The sequence below is a fragment of the Perna viridis genome, chromosome 9 (genome assembly GCF_037379345.1).
Source record: "Perna viridis isolate PV_CMFRI_1.1 ecotype Kerala chromosome 9, ASM3737934v1, whole genome shotgun sequence".
Classification (NCBI taxonomy): domain Eukaryota; kingdom Metazoa; phylum Mollusca; class Bivalvia; order Mytilida; family Mytilidae; genus Perna; species Perna viridis.
The window spans coordinates 20,469,149-20,489,091 of record NC_142453.1 but is presented as its reverse complement, the minus strand read 5'-3'; the positions used below and the strand labels follow the sequence as shown (position 1 = coordinate 20,489,091).

At 32.7% G+C, this 19,943-nt stretch overlaps 1 protein-coding gene across 5 annotated transcripts in view; it reads right to left on the bottom strand.

Annotated features, from left to right (window-relative positions):
- Positions 1-19,943, bottom strand: part of LOC148607259 (neurofibromin-like) — a 58,408-nt gene that overhangs the window by 29,707 nt on the left and 8,758 nt on the right. For 4 of the 5 annotated variants that reach the window (XM_088545767.1, XM_088545765.1, XM_088545766.1 and 1 more), the window contains exons 7-29: positions 19,624-19,691; positions 19,113-19,188; positions 17,877-17,980; positions 17,215-17,280; positions 16,403-16,579; positions 15,636-15,842; positions 15,108-15,254; positions 14,430-14,564; positions 13,553-13,666; positions 12,866-12,945; positions 12,192-12,369; positions 11,553-11,739; positions 10,784-11,025; positions 9,784-9,956; positions 9,113-9,284; positions 7,951-8,090; positions 7,239-7,445; positions 5,421-5,531; positions 3,281-3,397; positions 2,290-2,468; positions 1,734-1,945; positions 983-1,066; positions 198-379 (exon numbers count right to left, since the gene is read on the bottom strand). In XM_088545767.1, coding sequence (XP_088401893.1) covers positions 198-379; positions 983-1,066; positions 1,734-1,945; positions 2,290-2,468; positions 3,281-3,397; positions 5,421-5,531; positions 7,239-7,445; positions 7,951-8,090; positions 9,113-9,284; positions 9,784-9,956; positions 10,784-11,025; positions 11,553-11,739; positions 12,192-12,369; positions 12,866-12,945; positions 13,553-13,666; positions 14,430-14,564; positions 15,108-15,254; positions 15,636-15,842; positions 16,403-16,579; positions 17,215-17,280; positions 17,877-17,980; positions 19,113-19,188; positions 19,624-19,691 — 3,358 coding nt within the window. The remainder of the gene's footprint in view (positions 1-197; positions 380-982; positions 1,067-1,733; positions 1,946-2,289; positions 2,469-3,280; positions 3,398-5,420; positions 5,532-7,238; positions 7,446-7,950; positions 8,091-9,112; positions 9,285-9,783; positions 9,957-10,783; positions 11,026-11,552; positions 11,740-12,191; positions 12,370-12,865; positions 12,946-13,552; positions 13,667-14,429; positions 14,565-15,107; positions 15,255-15,635; positions 15,843-16,402; positions 16,580-17,214; positions 17,281-17,876; positions 17,981-19,112; positions 19,189-19,623; positions 19,692-19,943) is intronic. The other variant, XM_088545770.1, reaches the window with a different exon arrangement.

Sequence of the window (19,943 nt, the reverse complement as noted above, 5' to 3'; positions counted from 1 at the left end):
CTGGTCCATACTAAGTTGTTCATTTCTTCTTTAGTTTCTATGTGCATTCTTTTAGTAAATGTGTTTTATTTATTGTGCTTTGTCTGATTTTATTGGTCTTGTCTTCACCCATGAATTACAAATATACTGTTCCTTGTTCCACGGTGATCACTTAAATGCTTGTACTGACCAACAAGCCTTTCATTTAAAATCTTTACCTCTTTGGGTCAATTTCATATGACTCTTTCTTCTCCTTTTCCATGACAACCATCTCCATGATAAGGGGATTCAGTAAGTCCCTTAGATACTGCTGGCCATAAAACCTAAAGCAGTAAGCCATTATCTTACTGGCTAGACTGTTCCCTCTAAATAATGTCTGCATACAATCTGCTATCTCAACCTATAATTTAACAGAAAAGAACAATAGATCCTTTTTGAGCCATGGAAAACAACAAAGTGGATTTTCAAAGAAAGCAGACAGCATACATCTTACTTTGGTGAAAACATCAGTTTGAATCTAATTCATTAATGATTCAGTTGGTGTTAATTGTTTTTTTTTTCTTGTTTCACTTCTTGTCAGTTTGGTTTGTTATTTCTTCATTGTGTTTTTTTTTTAATTTTTGCACACATTATCAACCTAAAATTTAACAGAAGAGAAAACCATGCAATAGACACCTTTCGATCCATTAGAAATCAGCAAAGTGGATGTTCAAAGAAAGCAGATGGCATACACCTTACTTCTGCTTAAAGCATCAGTTTGAGTCAAACTCATTATTTATTATGCGTGACCTGATTCGATGTTGTTAGCTGTTTTTACTTGGTTCAGTTGGTTTTAGTTCTTTTTTCATTTTTTTTGTTGAGTTTTCTTTTTTCTATGATTTTTGCACACTTTATCAATAATTCATAGCCATTACAATCATTGTTTTCTTTCATTTATTTTATCTGTATTTCTCGTACAACTATTTAAACCCTGGTGAAAAGGAATTAAAAAATGACCACAAACCTCTTTAGAAAACATGTTCCACAGAAGCTGATACAACAGATGCTTGGCATCAAATAAGTTAACAAATACTCTGGCCAGCTCATCCTGGAAAAGATCAATTAAGTCACAATTATAAGGATGAAATTACAAAACATGAAGTTTCACACTTTGTTGGGTTAACACCTGCTATGCATACCCCCAACTTGTACAGGAAGTTGACAGCAACTAAAATTGCTTACAACATATGCCCATCTATATAAAGCTACACACCAAATTTAAAAACAATCCATTCATTGGGAGCTGAGATAATTGCGAAGAAAACCCCAGATGGTCAGACAGACAGATGGACTGACAGACAAGGTTATTCCAATATACCATCCACTCATTAAGTGGGAGTTCGATAAACATAGGGTAAAATATCAGTGATATTTTTTTTAAAACAAACCCTGAAATAACAAAATATTATGGCCAGTTAAACCCAAAATTCAGGGATGTGCCAAGTGGAGAAAGCACCCAATTTTTATAGAAAATTTCTTCAAATTCCTTTTATATAAACATAGCAGATGCCTTCACTCGATAAGCAACCAACTAAAGATAAACGAGTTTCCTTGTTATCAAAATGAAAGTTGGAACACATACAACTGAAAGCATAGAGTCAAATATATAAAACAACCCAACAAATTAACAAATTAAAGTAAAGCTTTGCAATATTGATAAGTTTGAAGTCTGAAGTGGAAACTAATGTATATAATACAAGTACAAATAATCATACCATCTGCTGTGTAGGGACCACTGTAGCTAAAGCCATGGCAATGGGCAGTTCTCCTTTGTCACCAATCATTGTCACTAGTTCCACCAAACGTTCAAATCTGTCAGCTAGAGCTGTCTCTGCAAGAGTCTCAAACTCTGTACCCTGTTGAAGAATCTTAGTCAGAACCTCCATAAATGCTGCTCTTGTCTGAGGATCCTTATGATATCCCAAAGCTGAAATGGAAAAATATTTTCTTATTAAAAATTGTACTTTTTATATGCATGGAACCTTGAACTATGACCCACTGCCCCCAAAATCAATGCGTGTTGTCCTTTTCCATACATGGTTATTTAATACAAGTTTCATGAACATACAGAGATGCCCTGGAAACCATTTGGATGGAAAGCAAAATTCAATAGCACCCTTTTACCACTTCACATGAGGAAAGGGAGAAATAATTATACATCAGTCAAGTTGTTTATTCAGTAATACATTTTATGCAAAAAAGTAACCTACCAATGTGATACACACTACTTAATTTATTCAGAAACACATTTTATGCAAATCAGTAACCTACCAATGGAGTGCATTAACCCACTGTCTATGTTGGCATTTAGTAAATTTGACATGGCCTGTACAGTACAATTACGTAGAGCACTCAAGTTAGAAGTACTCCTTTTTCTGTTTGGGTCCATAGCTGTATCCTGTTCTTCCTCTGAGCAATCATTCAGTAAGTTCATGAATAGGGTCAGATATCTAAACAAAACAAAAATTCTTTATAAAATCATAAGAATTAAACTTTGAAATACATTTTGAAGCAAGGTTGATTTTCAGGTAATTAACAACATCAGTTTTGCAGTTAACAAATTTCGATGGTCATCTAACAATTTCGATATTGCCCAATGACAAAATTGTTTTTTCATGATTTCAGAAGAAGCTAGTGCAGGGTAAGAAATTCACTGAAAAATATCAACAGCCCTGAACTTGAATTTTACAAATTTTAACTATAAAACCAGTCAAAATTTGCTAAATTTTAACCAGCCCTGTCCAGAAATTACCAGCCACAGACAGGAGGTCAGGCTAGTATTTCCAACCTGGCTAGTGTTGTGTCTGAATCCTGTAATAAATTTGCTATGTTATATTTTCCTTCATTGTCATGAATTTATGTTAAAATACAATAAATATATTAATAAATACTGTATATTTTAAAATGAAAATATTGCTTTATAGTTTCAAGCTGAGAAATCTAAGTGATATTCATACATTACATTTAACAAAACATTAAGACATGTATATGTTATTTTATATGAAGTGTTGTTGTTAAAATGAGACATCGAGAAATTGTATAAATAGAAATTGCGCTTTGCTGGAAAATCTGAAATATTGAATCTTTTCATTCTTTGCTTATCTTTCTACCATGGATGTTTCAAAAGGAACAAACTAGTAAAATTAAAAGTGATTACAGTTAAGTAAAAATGGTTACAATTACAGTTCAATCTAGATTTGAAACAATTTAGCGGAAGAAAATAACCTGAGTCTCTCCAATGAACCCCTAAATACAATCTTACTTGAGGAAAAGTTGCGACTTGGCCTCCATTAGATCCCCTCTATCACTCTCTTCAGGTTGCAGTGGAAGTCCAGCTAGCAAGGCAGCAACAGCCTCCATACTGGCTTGGTCTAAATCCCTAAAAAAAAAAGAAACAATTTTTAAATTTGGTCCATCGATCTTATCATGGTGTACAATCTAAGGCAAATTCTAGGTTTTAAAATGATATAAGCCAGGTTTAACCTGCAAGAGGACAATTATTAAGGGAAAAGGCCTTGTTTTTAGAAATATCCCTTCACATAAATTGGCCATCATCCTTAATCCCAGAAGGCTTTATGGGCCGAGCTGTCCTATTTGTTAAACTTCCAGATTTGCACCAAATGATATGCAAGTCATTTTCTGTCAGACTGAAATATGACCCCTAACAGATCTAAGGTCATAGGTTAAATTATTACAGTGTTATGAGGACTCTGTCATTTATTAGACACAAATTTTGGTAATAATGTTTAAATATCTATGATCAAGTAAAAAAATTGCATAAAAATAAGAAGTTTTCAAAATACAAGAAAAGCTAATTACCTTCAATGGAAGTTAACAATTTGTTCCATTGAGCAAGTAGATAAATATTTTCCTTGTACACTAAATTTTCTCGTATTTAAATGTATACGAGTAAACAAAAATAGTGCAATTTGCCTCAGACATGTTAAATTCTTTTACTTGGATAGAATGTCAGTTAAGCCTGCCATGTAATATCAAACATAGCTTAAAAATTAGTAGGAAGTTCTTAATAGAGAGGGCAGAAGTTCAAGTTAGCACTGGTCCGAGGTCTTGCTCTGAGGTCTTGGACCCTTAACTTCTGATGCAGGACAACTGAAATATCATTGATCTGGATCCTGGACATACCTTATATACATACTCTTAACAAGGGCCTTTTTCTTACAGAGGACCTTTCATTTAGGATGCAAAAGAAGTCAGGATCTTTACTCATGAAAGTAAATTTAAACCACTGACAGGAACACATTTTTTCCTGCAGTTACTGAAGGAGGTAGACTTCGGGTAAGGGACACAACTCTTGCAAATCATTGGAACATTTGTATTCAGCATTTTACATCAATCTCATGTAAGCATCAAAGTAACTTTGGCTGATTTCATTCTGTTTAAAAGGAAAGCTTGATAAGCTTTGGTGAAATTGAATGTGATACAAACATACCAATGATTTAAAGACTTAAGTCCTTACCCTAGGTCTACATCCTAAAGTCATGTTATAGATTTATCATTCGTTTTCTGTGGGTTTTTTTTAAATTTCAATAAATCTTTCAGGTTTTTTTCTAAAGCACAAACTCAACCATAAAAATACCTGAAACCAAAGAAATGTATTTAAGTTATTCAAGTACTTTTAAAATAATAAAGCATGATACAACCATAGAATGGCATGCAACAAACAATCACAAATACATGTATGAAATACAGGGTGGGATCAAAGAAATAAGCAAGTAAAGTTGAAATGAACTGGTCCAGGCAGCCTGAAAGCAGTGCATGAAGCAGTTTTTGACACCATTCAATACTTTGATTTTATATATGCCTGAATTTGACATTTCTTTATAGAATATCTTTAAAAATCAAATTTAATGGAAATATACAGTGCACACAAGTATTTTTTTTTACAGTGTATGATCATTACAATGGTCTGCAATGTTGTTCCACATATTAACTATTTCATCTAGTAAATGAACTCCCGTATCATTAAAAATTGTAGGCAACAAGGATCTTATCATGTCAATCTGAAAAACATTTTTTGGAGTTAAAAGTTAGGAAAAGTTGTCACGAAAATATGTCATCTTCAGTATGTGATAGCAGGTAGCCATTTCGCCAAATGCTTGTTGAATGTGGCTAATCAAATTTTCAGGATTGCCTATTTAAATACATTGGACATTAGCCACAGCATTTGTCTGTGCCACTGTTTCTATAACCGCATGACTAATGCAATTTTTTTTCAAAACAGCTTACACTGCTAGTTTGACATATGCATCTAAGTATAGTTCCTATCAAACATGATGTTGGCTTTCAACACAACTCAAAACCATATATTCATACTCACACATCTGAGTGTGATTGGTAGAATACAGGTGTGGATGTGGCTTATTTTGAATATTCATACTCACACATCTGACTGTGATTGGTGGAATAAAGGTGTGGGTGTGGCTTGTTTTGATACTTGATTGGTTGATTGATTGGAATGGATGATTCTCTGAATGGCTGTTCTAGTAGGTCGCCTGGCAACAAAAGTTAACAACACAAATACACAAATAAAAAGCAAAATAAAAGAACAATCTTGGTAATAAAACAAAAGATTTGAGATATTCCTGTTCTTCTGAGAGATTCTAAAGGCATTCCTGAAGTCAATTTGAATTACACATTTGAGAATAACAATATGTAGTAAAATCATATTTTGTCTGTTATGAATCAAAATTGATAGAACTGGAGGTAAAAAATCATTTTGAAACTCATACAAAAATAATATGCTGGTTAAAATTGTATTCTGTTCTAAATAATTCCCAATGGACTGTTCACTAAAGGAACAGAAACTTAAAAATCATAGGAAATAACTTCAAACTACCAACCATAAATTTGGAGAATTTTCATGATGAACAAAGCAATGCAAAAAAATTATCTAGAATCCTAGAACACTGGAAAGTAAGCAGGCATTGGATTTCCATTTTTCCCTTATAATTTTTCATACATGTACAATAAAAGCCTCACGACCTAAATACTGGCAAATAGGTCTCAACTTTTCAAAACACAAATACAAATAATTTTAAATTACAATCAGTAGATTTAAAAATTATCAAAACTTTCTAGTAAAATACGCAAATTTATAACTTGAAAACAGGAGTACCTCAAAATGTAAGCAAATTTTAAGTATAACTGAAGGACATGATTACATGACAATACATAGGGATGCAATATAAGTAGGAATAGAACTAAGAAATATAGGGTAACAACAACTTTACATACATGTATACCATGTCTTAAGGTCAAAAATTTTAAATTTGTATGTGCATTATTACACATATTTTTTCAATTTATGGAAAAAAGTGTGATGCGTGAAATACACAATGCAATTGATGGAGATGTATTAGAAATGTGTAAAACTTATGAAAAATAAATAAAATGTCATACAATATATATTAGTAAACTATATTTAAGAATTGGCAGTAATAAAAAAATTTCTCTATTGAAAAATAACATAAATTTTCCATGTGCATATTGTTTATTGTGCGAAGTGCACATGGAAAATTTATGTTATTTTTCAATAGACAAAATTTTTATTATTGCCAATTCTTGTAAATTAATTTTTTATCTTTAAACATAAGAAAAGTAGCTCTGAATTTAACTGAATAGGGGTGTGTCAACATTTTTTTTATCCATTGAGATATAACAAAATTATTTTAACAATCAGATTACAGTATTTATCTGAAATTAATTTATATATAGATATGCTCCAATTTTAAAGAAATTGTAGAAAACAATTACCTGTATATTATTAAATATTCAATGAAAGGCTTGATACAAAACCGTAAAAACCTGCCTGTTTTATCTCCCTTAGAATTATAATTGACCTCATTACAACATCTTTAGAATTTGAAATTAACAACACGTAATATGATTCTTAAGAACATGATTAAATCAAAAAGATTTCCTAGTCATTCAGGGGTTGATTTGGATGGATTTTTTTTACACACAGAAAACGTTGCTATATATTTATAAATCTCTATATATGTAAACCTCATTAAATTTTAGCAAGGATGATACATGTGGTCAAGCTAAGATATAGCATAAGTAATTAAGCAAAATTTTAAAAGTCTGAAATAATGTAAGGAATTCTCAGAAGCTAAGGGAAAATCGTGCTTTTAAAAGTAAAAATGACTAGCGCAACACCTTCACAACAAAATATCAATGATTTTATACCGTGTGCTTACCTTGACATGCTGCAGATGTCCCCAATATTGACCTGATGGGAATTCCCCATGATCCAGTCTGTTAAGTACTCCACCAATTTATTCCTAAATTTCATCTCCTGTCTGAAGGTGAGATCATCTCGTCTCTGCATCATTGTTTCAACCAATTGGCAGAGTTTGATTTTAATCTGTATCGCATGAACTGTTGAATCAAGATGTCTCACATACCTATCAACAACAGAGTTAATACATATTAATTAGAGGAAAAAAAATACATATTAATTACATAATGTCAGCATGTGTGTTTTGTTTTATATAAAATCATTGCCAAATGCAGCCTATATAGAACATTACAGATTATGATTTCCCTAAATCAATGATACTATGCTTCATGAGATCCAAATTAATTTTAAATAACATTTTATTACCTTAATGAGAAAGTCTATTAAATTACGTATTATGACAGATGAATGTGCCTGTACATCTGTTTCTGTAACTAACATACATGCTATGCACATCAGGTAAGCAGTGATAGGGAAAAGCAAGAGCCATGGGACATATGCCCATAGAAGCTGAAAATGGCCCATTTAAGTAACAGGATTTCACTTAGAATGTTAGTAAATGGCCCAATTACATTTTGAATACTTATACTAAATGCTGAAAATGCCCCATTGTAACAAATTCTTTCCCAACCATCCGATAAGGACAACCAATTTAGAACCATATTCTGTACCTTACGATGGCCAACATCAACGACTCAATACTGGTAACTCCAACATTATCACAGGGTTGGTCTGTCTTGATTTCTAGAATGTTCTTCATTATAAAGATGACATTCTCAATAAACTGTGTATTTAGATCAGTTACTATCACCTGTAAAAAATAATTCAAAATTGCATCTTAATTACTTCATGAAAGTCATGCCTAGAAAATTCCACAATTTTAAAGTTTGTGCGATTTGAAATGGTGAACAAAATAATATTTGTAGTGTCAAATACTACCAACCATTTTCTTTCATTATACTGAAAACGTATCTAATTTGGTGATGTACTAATTTTCACCATTTTCACAATGAACAGAAAAGCACCAAAACAAAAAAGTTACCTGTAACATTGATATCCTCGAATACGTTCACTTGCAAAGATCAGCGAAAAAGTAATCAAGGGAACCAAGGTTATAGCAGTAATCAAAAGAATGTAATCCAGGGACAAAGACCAGACATGGAAAACAGACATACACAACAAAGAACATACAGTAACTAAAATCATACATGCAAAGTAACAGAAGCAAATGAGCAACTTGGACTCCACTAAAAACTGAAGCATGGACCAGGTGCACCATTAGGGTAAGCGAAAATTAGCAACCACAAAATAATTATGTTTACAGTATTCACGGTAGTCAAATAAGCATAAAAATGCACCTGCAAAATCAATATTTACATTTGTTATCACTTAGCATTTCTCATACATTCAACAAAATCTGAGGAAATTAGTAACAGAGAGACTTAGTTTGTTTACAGGACTACATGCATATCAGACACAATAAAATAAAAACAATGGTACTAAAGCAGTATTCCATAACCCTGTTCTTTTATTTATTTTACCAGAAAATGGGTTATCTCCTCTTGATCTTGAAGCTGATAAGATTTTAGGCTATGCCAATGGTGGATGGAGTTCAATGTTATATTAAGAGACAAAACAGCACCCTCAAACATGTGTAATCATCTAAATCCTGTGTCAACAAATTTCGTCACTTCCATCACAATATTTTTTGCTGATCAAAGTCTAGTCTTACATTCTACATATATAGGACATCGCTGAACCTCAGTCCTCATCAACAGCAATGTCCACTGTCTGGAGTAAGGTCAGGTAAATTGTTCATTAAATGTAACTTACCTGGCCAGAAGGGTCAAAGAACTTATCAACACAGACTTTGATCTGATCAAACAGTATGGGAAAGAGAGCTGGGTTCAGCTCGTGTCCAACCAGTTCTTTTACATGCTTTTGTATCTGTGCTCCAAACTTCTCATTCTGACAGACCAACAGTTTCAACAGATTACTGATGAATCTGGAATCAAGAGTTAAAAGGTTGTAACTAGAGGCTATAGTTCATAAGCGGATGCTAAGGAGGTTCCATTGGAAGGATCAAGCATTGTTCAGACATGAATTTAATAAGCCAACAAATAAATTTGGAAATTGATGAAATCGAAAGTAAATATATAGTAAAAAAACCATAACAGGAAATCCCAAAATAATCATGTCTGCTCGTTGTTGAAAAATTATGTTAATTTCCAGCATTACTTGGGCAAAAACTGAACAAAAATATACATCTGGCCTTTTTGTTCTGGAACCCCCTTCAGGATTTGAAAAAGCAGAAATAACTATCACAGTACAAATTTCGAATAGACATATGGTGTGATGTAACCAAAATGGTAAAAAAAAACTGGTACCAGTCCCTAAATATCCACAGTATTAGCTATTCACCTTTACACATGTAAATAGTACAAGGACCATTTATAAAAACAAAGCATTTTTAACACAGGAGACAGAGGATTTATTTTACTTACTGAGTAACAGGGCAATACTGGGAGTCCCCACAACTCTGCATGAGACTGGTCTTTCTGGAGTCTAGTCCACTGGGGATACTAGTAGCACTAATTCTGTGTGGTTTATTCTGTAACCTGACACCACCCAGAGCACACAGAAACCCTGTCATGTTGGCCCATTCATTTAACTGATCCTGTAGTGAAAACATAGGGAAAACAAATCTTTTTATGTCAAGCAGGATTCTTTTTGAAGATTTTAAATAAACCATTCCACTATTTTTTATGATTAAGGGCTCGATTATTCTACAAGAAATATAACATTGCGTCATTTTTTTTAAGGATTCAAAGAGGATTTTTTTTAGATATATTGTTCTTCACCAGTACTATATTAATACTATGCCATTATGGCTAAGGTTCTCTGATACGTTTTAAAACATTGTAAACATGTTTATGCTACTTTAAACTTTCCGACTAACCAAACTTTTAGTTGTAATTTATGACAATGATACTTAAAATCTTGAACTTTGTGTCATTTTAACATGGTTATTATTGACAGATTATAATCCATAGAGAGTAATTTGCAGTCAAATATCACATAAACTACAGTAAAACTGTAATGGTAAACACCTCTGACATTGTAATTGTTTTAGCAAGGAGTATGTATCATAGATAAATCTACCAAGGATGTTACTGTAAACATACTAATCATACATTTTGTCAAGTGAATATATTTGCAGGTACCCATTTTGACAGTTTCAAAAGATGATTAGTTTTATATTGTGTTGTATTATTCATGCTTTTCTACTTAATATGTCTACAGTAATCAGCATGTATATAGCTTTGTTATTTGCACTGTCTTTTATGACTTTCAAAAGCAGAATCTGTACCCTGAAATGACTTTATTTTGAACAACAGGCAAACAAAATCGGAAATAAGTATACAGGAAATAAAGAATAAGTTGGGTAAAGTCTGGACTTGAAGCTTAAATCTGCTAAACAGTGGTAAAATCATCCCTGTTTACCTCCAACTCATGTTCAGTGCTAGCATGATGTGGTGGTTTTCTTTTGATGGGTATCCCAGCTCCAAGTGCTGATGCACTACACTCTTCCATCTTAACTTTGGGATCTTTTGGGAAAGTTTCTAAGTACTGGGTAATGATTTCCCAATTCCTATATGTATCATCCCAAGCCTGGGAGTTTCCAGAGGTATGCTGGTCTATCTTCCTTAGTAATGCCATTATTCTTTTCTGGAGAGCAGCCCTTCCTACAATTGAAGTTACAATCATGATTCAATCTAGACCATTTTGACAAAGTTAAAATCATGATTCAGTCATGACCATTATGACAAAGTTATAATCATGATTCAGTCATGACCATTATGACAAAGTTAAAATCATGACTCTGTCATGAACATTATGACAAAGTTAAAATCATGATTCAAATCAAGACTATAATGATGTACTGGTGTAAATGAGAGCAAATTGGTACCCTGAAAATCCATGTGCACACTACGGGATAAGATGACATAACTTATTGTTAGAGCTTCCCATGACTGAATGACCTTTACCTGATGAAATGTCTTATGTACTTAACTGGACAATTATCAAGGAGATTTAATCTTTCTATTATTTTATAAGTGTTTTAATCTAAGTTTGATAGTAAGTTTAGATCTCGTCGTCAATTTTTCAGTTAAGTACCTAAGGAAGTGCATCAAGTGATTGTCATTAAATTAGGTAAGACCAACTCTATTTCCTGAAGATAACTTTATTACTTGCTGTAATTTACACAAACCTGTTGTAAGAACTGTGCTGGCCTGAGCAAGGTCAGCATACACATTGTAGTTAGGAAGAATCTGTGTCACAGCCATCTCGTCAGCACCACACCTGATATCAGCCTCCTCACACAACAAACTGAAGCATGACATGGCAGTCAATACAGCATCAATATCTATACTCCATAAGTACATAAAAAACACAACCTGAAATAGATAACAGTAATTCAAGACAAGGATAAAAATAAGCAGTTGCCCAGTTGCTCATGGCCACTAAATTTTGAGCTGGGCTATCAAACTTTTCAGTATAAAATTTAGCTGAACATACAGAAAATATTAAACAAAAATATGGTCTGGGCTACCAGGTTGTATTTCCCATTTTTTACCTCAGCAAAGAACCAAGAATCAAGGGGTAATCAAAAGAACATATTCCAAGGATAAAGACTAGACAGGGAAAATAGACACACACAACAAAGAACATAATATAACCAAAATATATCATACAAAGTAACGAAAGTAAATGAGAAACTCTGACTCCACTAAAAACTTGGAGCACAGACCAGGTGCACTGGTAGGGTAAGCATCCTCTGCAAAGTAAATGTTTCTGGAGATGTACAGACTGGAGATATTATAAAGCTACAGTGTAATATAGTACCTACCTCTAATTTGATAGTAATACATATAGTTTTATTGTTTCCTATATTAGCACTAGCACTATTTTTGTTGAGGAAGATATTACGGCAGACAAGGATTTCCCGTAACCATTTCAAAATGTCTGTGTAATTGGCGAGTTGTCTCTGGATTAACTTCTGTGATATGGAAAACAAAACCTGGGAACTGGAAAAAAGAAGTTACATTGAAAAAATCACTTGAAAATGTCTTATTCATACATAAAACATTTTAAGTAACAAGTTTACAGTGCTAATGTTGATGAAGCATTGCAGTGCACATCAGGAACTTTATTTCATATTTTTCATCTTTTTCTCAATTGAATTTGAGTTTGATGATCAAAGGTTCAAAGTAGCAAACACTTGAAAGTGTCTTATTCATACACAAAACATTTTAAGGAACAAGTTTACAGTGCTAATGTTAGTGTAGCACATGTAGTGCAGTAGACCACATCAGGAACTTTAACTTATTTCATATTTTTCATCTTTTTCTCAATTGAATTTAAGTTTGATGATCTAAGGTTTATAATTGACCTAATGAGTTTGCTAACTTTCTGAAGTCTTTTACATTGCAAGGTGATTCCATTCAACCTACTTCTTTCCTATTACTTTAATGAAACGAACTACAACCACAAATTGTCAAAATTCTCATTTGGCAGCCCTACCTGACATCCCAGAATGTATGGATTGGAGATTCAGGATTCCACAACTCTATATTCTCTGGCTGATGTAAGCACAACAGAGCCTGGTAAAAATATGAAAAATAAAACATTGTCACTTTTTGGGGTTTTTTTGGTTATAAAATTGTACATAACAAATAAGTCTTCATTTGAGAGACTTACAATGTAAATGGCAGATAATAAATGTTCACTAAAGAAGGGAATACTGTAAGTAAGGTCAATAGGGTCAGAGCATCAGCTACATCCTACATATGTAGAACCTCTGTCAAAACATGAATGGCTCAAAATATTTCTGTGGGAAAGAGTAATCAAGGGAACAAAGGTCTAGCCGTAATCAAAAGAATGTAATCCAGTGACCAAGACCAGACATGGAAAACAGAAATACACAACAAAGGACATAAAGTAACTAAAATCATACATACAAAGTAACAAAAGCAAATGAGTAACTCAGACTCCACTAAAAACTGGGAGCTTGGAACAGGTGCACCGGGAAATGATGTATGCAGTTAGAAAGAGATGGTTTGAACTTTAAATGCAGACACACATCATGTGTTAAAAAGTCTTGCATATTCCCATTGGTAGAAATGTCAGCAAACACAACAGTGCATTATCAATAAACATAAATGTAATTTGAGTACAGCCTGAAATCATATCATCTAGTACAATACAAACCTCCATAGCTTCAGATGATACATCAGGCATACACTGTTGATGGACAAGGGAGACCAATCCATTCATCAGCTCTAGTGTACTACTCTGTACTTCATGGCCTGGCTTTCCTTGGTTCTATAAATATAACAATGTGATGTAGAGAAATATGAAAACAATATCCAATTACCTAAAATATTGTGGGAAACGTATTGTAGATTACTGAAAAATTCTCAAAAGTTTTTAAAAAAAATGTTCAATATTTTTAAAACTTATTTTCTATATTTAACACTACCTTCAAAATTTTTTAGGTAATTGAGAAATTTTGTTTAAAAGTTCAAAATTTTGAATACATTTAGTTGTTATTTTGGTTTTTTTTTACAATGTTTTCTTGAACAGAAAATTGATACAAAGAACATTTATAAGATTGCAGGGTTAAGTGCCGCATATGAGTATTATGTGAAGTGCAACAAGAATGAACCGATTATAATGTGTCTCTGTTTACACATGATAACCATGATAACCATTTGATTATACATTTTTCAGATACATGAACATCATAAGTTAGCCAGACAATATTTACATATGATTATCATATAAATCAAGTAACATATGATTATCAATAGTGGCACTTTTAGCTGTGTAGACCATGGCATCAGATGCATGATTCAAAACATTATGCTTCACAAATGTCTTTACAAGTTAAAATTACATAAAACTGTAATTTTTTTTTACTTTTTTGAATAACTAACATGTAACAGGAGGTTTGGACCCTGATGTAACAATAACTTACATATAACATGAGGTTTGAACCCTTAACATGTATTATAAAGTTTGGACCCAGGTTTAAAATAACTTACGTGTAACATGAGGTTCGGACCCTAGTGTAACAATAACTTACATGTAACATGAGGTTTGGATCATCATGTATCAATCTAACAATCCATAACAAGAGGTATCTGTAGGTTGTCATGGTTTCATCAGTTGTCTTACTGATTCTCTGAAGTGTCAACTTGGTAATTGCCTGTAGAGAAATCTACAAAGAAGCAGGAGGCCATGGTTAAATTTTAATCATCTAAGAACTAAAAATATTATCGATCAGTGAATAAAAATATTACTCTATCAGTGAATAAAAATATTATTGCATCAGTGAAACATTCAAATAATCATATCACCGCATTAAGTCTGACAGTCATAGAGGAAAACAAATACATTGGTTACTCTCTCACACACTAAACCAAATAATAATATCATAATGAACTGTTAAACCACTTTATTGGCTTCTTTATTCTAACAAGTTGGTTATGGAAATTTGTGAATCCTTAGAGAAATTCACATCCCTGTAGATCCCTAGGTAATATGCAAGCATATACTGCATATACTGTCCCTCTATGTAAAGCCAATGCAATCACAGATCTAATTTTATACGGTCAACAAAGTAAAATTGCCAAAATTGAAAGCATCCTCACGGTAGCAGCGAAAGAAAATCAGGTCTGATATCAAATGACTACTTATACTTAAAAATTTTTACTTCGTAACTGCTGGCAATATGATTACTTTTTAAGTGTTCATAACTTACATATGGAAGAATAACTCCAGCAGGTTTTGATGTAGAATGAGCAGCCATTCCTTGTGTCACCTTGTTTAATGTATCAGTAAACATGTTCCGTAACTCTGCAGCTTTCCCATAAATAATGGTAATGTTTGGCCACCATGGCAATCTGGGCTATAGATATACGAGTTCAATATATATACAAATTCATACTTCATAAATATAAAATGTACACATGACGGACAGTTTTTAAGGGGGTACAATCCATACTACAATTGTACATTGTTCCAATTGACAAAACAAAAAGTAAGAACAGTGCACTTTTTATACTTAAAAATTTTGGTATTGATATGAATAGTATTATGAATATTGATTATAGACACTGTTACTATGGGGAACAGAATCATTTTTGTGCTTGTCAATTAAATGTTTTTAACAATGGCCTTTTAAGAAAATTCATTTGAAACTAAATTTTAAAATTAAACTCTACTTAGGAAGCAACAATATTTTTAAAAGCAATGCCTAAAGGTTGAGCATAAAAAAGACTTTTCTCACCTGTGTGATAATTCTATGCAAGGCGTTGACAAGAACAAAATGGTAGATGGGAGGAGAATTTGGATGTAAACAAACTTTCAAGACGTCATTGTTGTGTGGAGTGATACGAAAGCAGGATACAAAACAATCATTGTAAAGATCAAGATCAACGATACTCTGTCCTCTGGAAAATGGCTTGGTGTTGGGTGGCGGGTTGAACAAAAGTTGCTGAAATATAGAAATCATTAGTGAATAGGAAATCTAGTTCTGAACAAGCCATGATCTGGAGTTAACTAGAAATACAATGTGTGAGACCACTAAGAGAGTACCCCCTGTTAATGGAGTTAAATGTAAAAATCCTTAAGTTGCATTATTTCCCTATGGAGTTGTCCAATAATAATTGTATACACATTCATGCACATCTAAGATGCCTAACCTTCCTCTAAAATTTGATCAAAATCCGTTGGGGAGTTCGGGAATTGTGCTTAGAAGTAATGTGAACAGACAAAGACAGATTCCTTTATACCCCAAAACTTTGTCAGGGCAAAATTAGCGATTTCTACAATTACACACTTTACAAAACTGTATGTTTAAGATTTTGGATATAGTATGTTCAATTGATACTATCTTTCAAATAATTTCACTCTTTACTTAAATTGCATGTACAGTTTTCAGGCATATTGTAAATATAACATTAATTTTTAACATGTTAATATAATGCATTCTGACTGCTGTTGAAATACTTCATTAATCCTTTTCTCAAGTAAGGCAAAACATTATATACTCACTTTGAGATCATTTATAACTGATTGCACTAGACTGAACAAAACATTCAGTCTATCATTGATACTGATATATGTAGATGCTTTACAGAGACGAACACAGGTAACAGCAGCCCCCTCTGTGAGCTTGGATCCAGCATGATGGGGTGATATGGCCTTCTTTACTTCATCAATGAAATGTTTCTGAAGAGGAGAGAAAAGATATTAATTAAAGTAAACATGATAAATGCTGGAATTCAATATACAATATACAAAAACAATAAAAAAGGTCAGTAAAAAATAAGTCCTTGGTTCTCAGGCCCTCACACTTTTGAAAGTGCCTCAATACCCATTTGTACCAATATATATGTATCAAAGAAATAAAAAACAGAAAGATGTCTCCCATAATTTTTTTTTATTGTGAATAATGTATGAAGCCTTCCAATCACTTTAGGGGATATAAAAAAAATTAAAAATAATATCTCCCTCTCTTATCTGGTTTCAATAAGACCTAAGAACCAAGAAATTAACTTTGAATGGCCTAAATAAAATAAAAATATAAAAAATTCACATTCCATTTAGAAGCGGAATGTATTCAATGTTAGTGTACATGCTGTGAAGACATTGAGAATGATGTAAATAATCTTTCCAATTGTACATGTTTCAAAAACTAGTTTTGTGCAATTTTTACTTTCCTCCAAAACACACCAATCAATGACCCAATCACTTTTACTTACAGAACAAGTCCTAAAATGTACTTCAACATGTAAATGTTTTTAAACATATAAAAAAGACATAAATATGGGAAACATGTTTTCCTATCTAAAGCAATACCTTACCTTCTTCAGATGCTGAGCTGAACAAGGGGCACCATTGTCTGCATTGTTTATTTCTTCCAATATTTTCTAAGAAAAGAAGAACACTTCCACAAATTAACTTACGTTAAGGCTTAGATTTGTCTAATTATTTTGAAAACATATAGGTTTTGTCTTTCAAAACCCTGGAAAAAAAGACAATTAATTTTTACCATCTAAGAAATATTTTGAAGCCATCAACATTTTACCATCCAGTTTAAAATTTTATAATTATTTCCATTGTGTCAGAGATAAAAATTTGATATTTAAGATATTAAGAAAACAATTGAAAATGTTAAGCAACCATTTAAATGGACATTCAATTTCAGTTTTCTTTGTTTACAACTGAAAAACCAGTTCTGTTCAATCAGATGCATATGGGTTTGGGAAAGTTCAAAGTTCAAACCCATCATTTTGAAAGTACTTTAATTTGTGGTTACAAATTTTCATTGATCAGGGAAAAAAAACAAGTTCATGGATTCTTGAATTCTTGGGTTCGAAGTTTTCAGTATACACACCGATTGGAATCTCTTATTCCTTGGGAACCAAATTTCGTGGTTTGGTCTACCCACGAAAACCATGAAAATTGGTATTTCAAGAACAATAGTACTTTCACAGTAATTTGGTTTTCTTTAATTTTAACTTACAGGACAGAGAACTAATAGCATCATCTGTAGAGGCCAAATAGCAGCTTTCTTCTTAGAGTTCTCCATACAAGTGTTAAACTGGTCAAACAATTTGTCACAACAATCTACAGATAAAAAGCAGGTGTTGCATTTACATGTGGCATAAAGAATGCCAGTTCAGACAGAAAAAAATAAAGATAACCCAACATAAAAAAGGTCTGATCTCCACTGAGATGTCAAAAACAGACATTATTCTTTTAACATGCAACTTCACAGGAAATTAAGCATAATGATGTCCAAATTGCCCATAGTTTAAGTGAAAATCCAACTCTGTAGACCAAGCTGCTACATCAACCATGCATTAAGTCAATGAATTAACCTTTCAGTTTAAGTTAAACATCAAAGGTCATCAACTATGGTACATGACATCTTCTCTTGAACTGGTCTACCTTCATGCCAAACATTAAATCCTACACCAAAAGATAAACAAGAAACACTGTGAGCAATGCTCACTAACTTGACACTCCTCCTTTCTCCCTTTGTTAACATGAACATTTTGACTTCAGCTTAACTAGGATGCACACAAATGAAATATGTAGTGAAGATTCTGTGAAAGTTTCATAAAATTCCATTTGAGGAGTAATGGGTTACAAATGGGCACCCCTCAGCATAACAGAAGAAAGGAAGGACGGAAACCCATATTGTTGTGAAGGTAATTGTAATCACAACATTGATTTGTTTTATATCCATGTATGGCAGAATAACAGCGTAACACCAAAACAGTTTCAACATTTATTTCGTATCATCTTAAGGCCATCTGACAATTTTACAATATTCAGCATTTATATAGGTAGAGAAGTGGTGCGAAATTACAGCAAGAAATAGTCATGCAAATATTACATAAAGAAATACAAATTAACGGAGCCATTAAAGTCAAATATCGGAGCTATTAAAGTCCATTATCGGAGTAAACAATTTAACGGAGAAACAGATAACAACAATTTAACATCAAAATGAGTAACGGAGAATTAACATCAGCAGAGAACAGAAAGAAAATCACAGTTCGTGACACATATACCTATGTACCCTCCTCAAAGTCAGGAGCAGAAAAATTTATGATTTGTTACACAGACAGACAAATGGGAAACCGACACACAGTCAGACCAAACACTAAAGGACATCTGCCACTTTTTGTGTTGGAGCTTTAATTAACCAATTTTAAAAGATTTAAAAAAAACTACAGAGAAGTCATGTTACCTTGCAGCTCATCATTTGGTTTCTTTTGAAGTTCTGTAAATTCTTCGGGATAGTTGTCCATCCACATCCAAATAGCCTGAAAATGTCAAAAATCAGAGCAATTCATAAAATTAATATTTCAATAACTTGACCTTTTAAATTAAATTAAACCAAGGTCTTCCCTGCCAGTAATGTTTCCATCAGGTTAAATTTCACTACAACTTTTTTTAGCAAAGACCAGTAATGAGGACAGATAGTCCTTCAGTTAGCAAAATGTGGGGAGCAAAAATGATCTTTCACGAACAATGACGATCCCATAGCAAGAAGAAACTTAGTCTTGTAACAATCAAATGAAACATATTGTTTTTTTTCAATTGACAACTTCAAAATCTATGTAATACCCTATGTATCAAATAAGCTGCATAATTCTGACTGAACACTTTATATAAGACAATCATGTCAATATTGGAAACAACTATGATTTTAGTAGAACTCAATACTGAACTATTAACTTCAATGATGAATTAATTACCTTTTCAAGGTTAGAAGCCAGTGTGATGACATGCTTGGTTTTCAGAGATTTAAATTTGGAATTTATATCTGCAAAAGAATATACGATCAATATATTTATCAAGAAATACTGTGAGTATGCTCACAGATAAATGCAAATAAGACACCTCACTTCACATAAGACTTAAAACATGTCACATCCTGTTTGATTACCTCCCCTTGCATGGATCTGACAATATTTTTCTTCCTTCATGCACACTTGTGTTTTATGTCAATTTTCCCATTAACTTTCATCTAAACCTGTATTATGGTTTATGACGAGAGGCATTTAAATATGTAGAC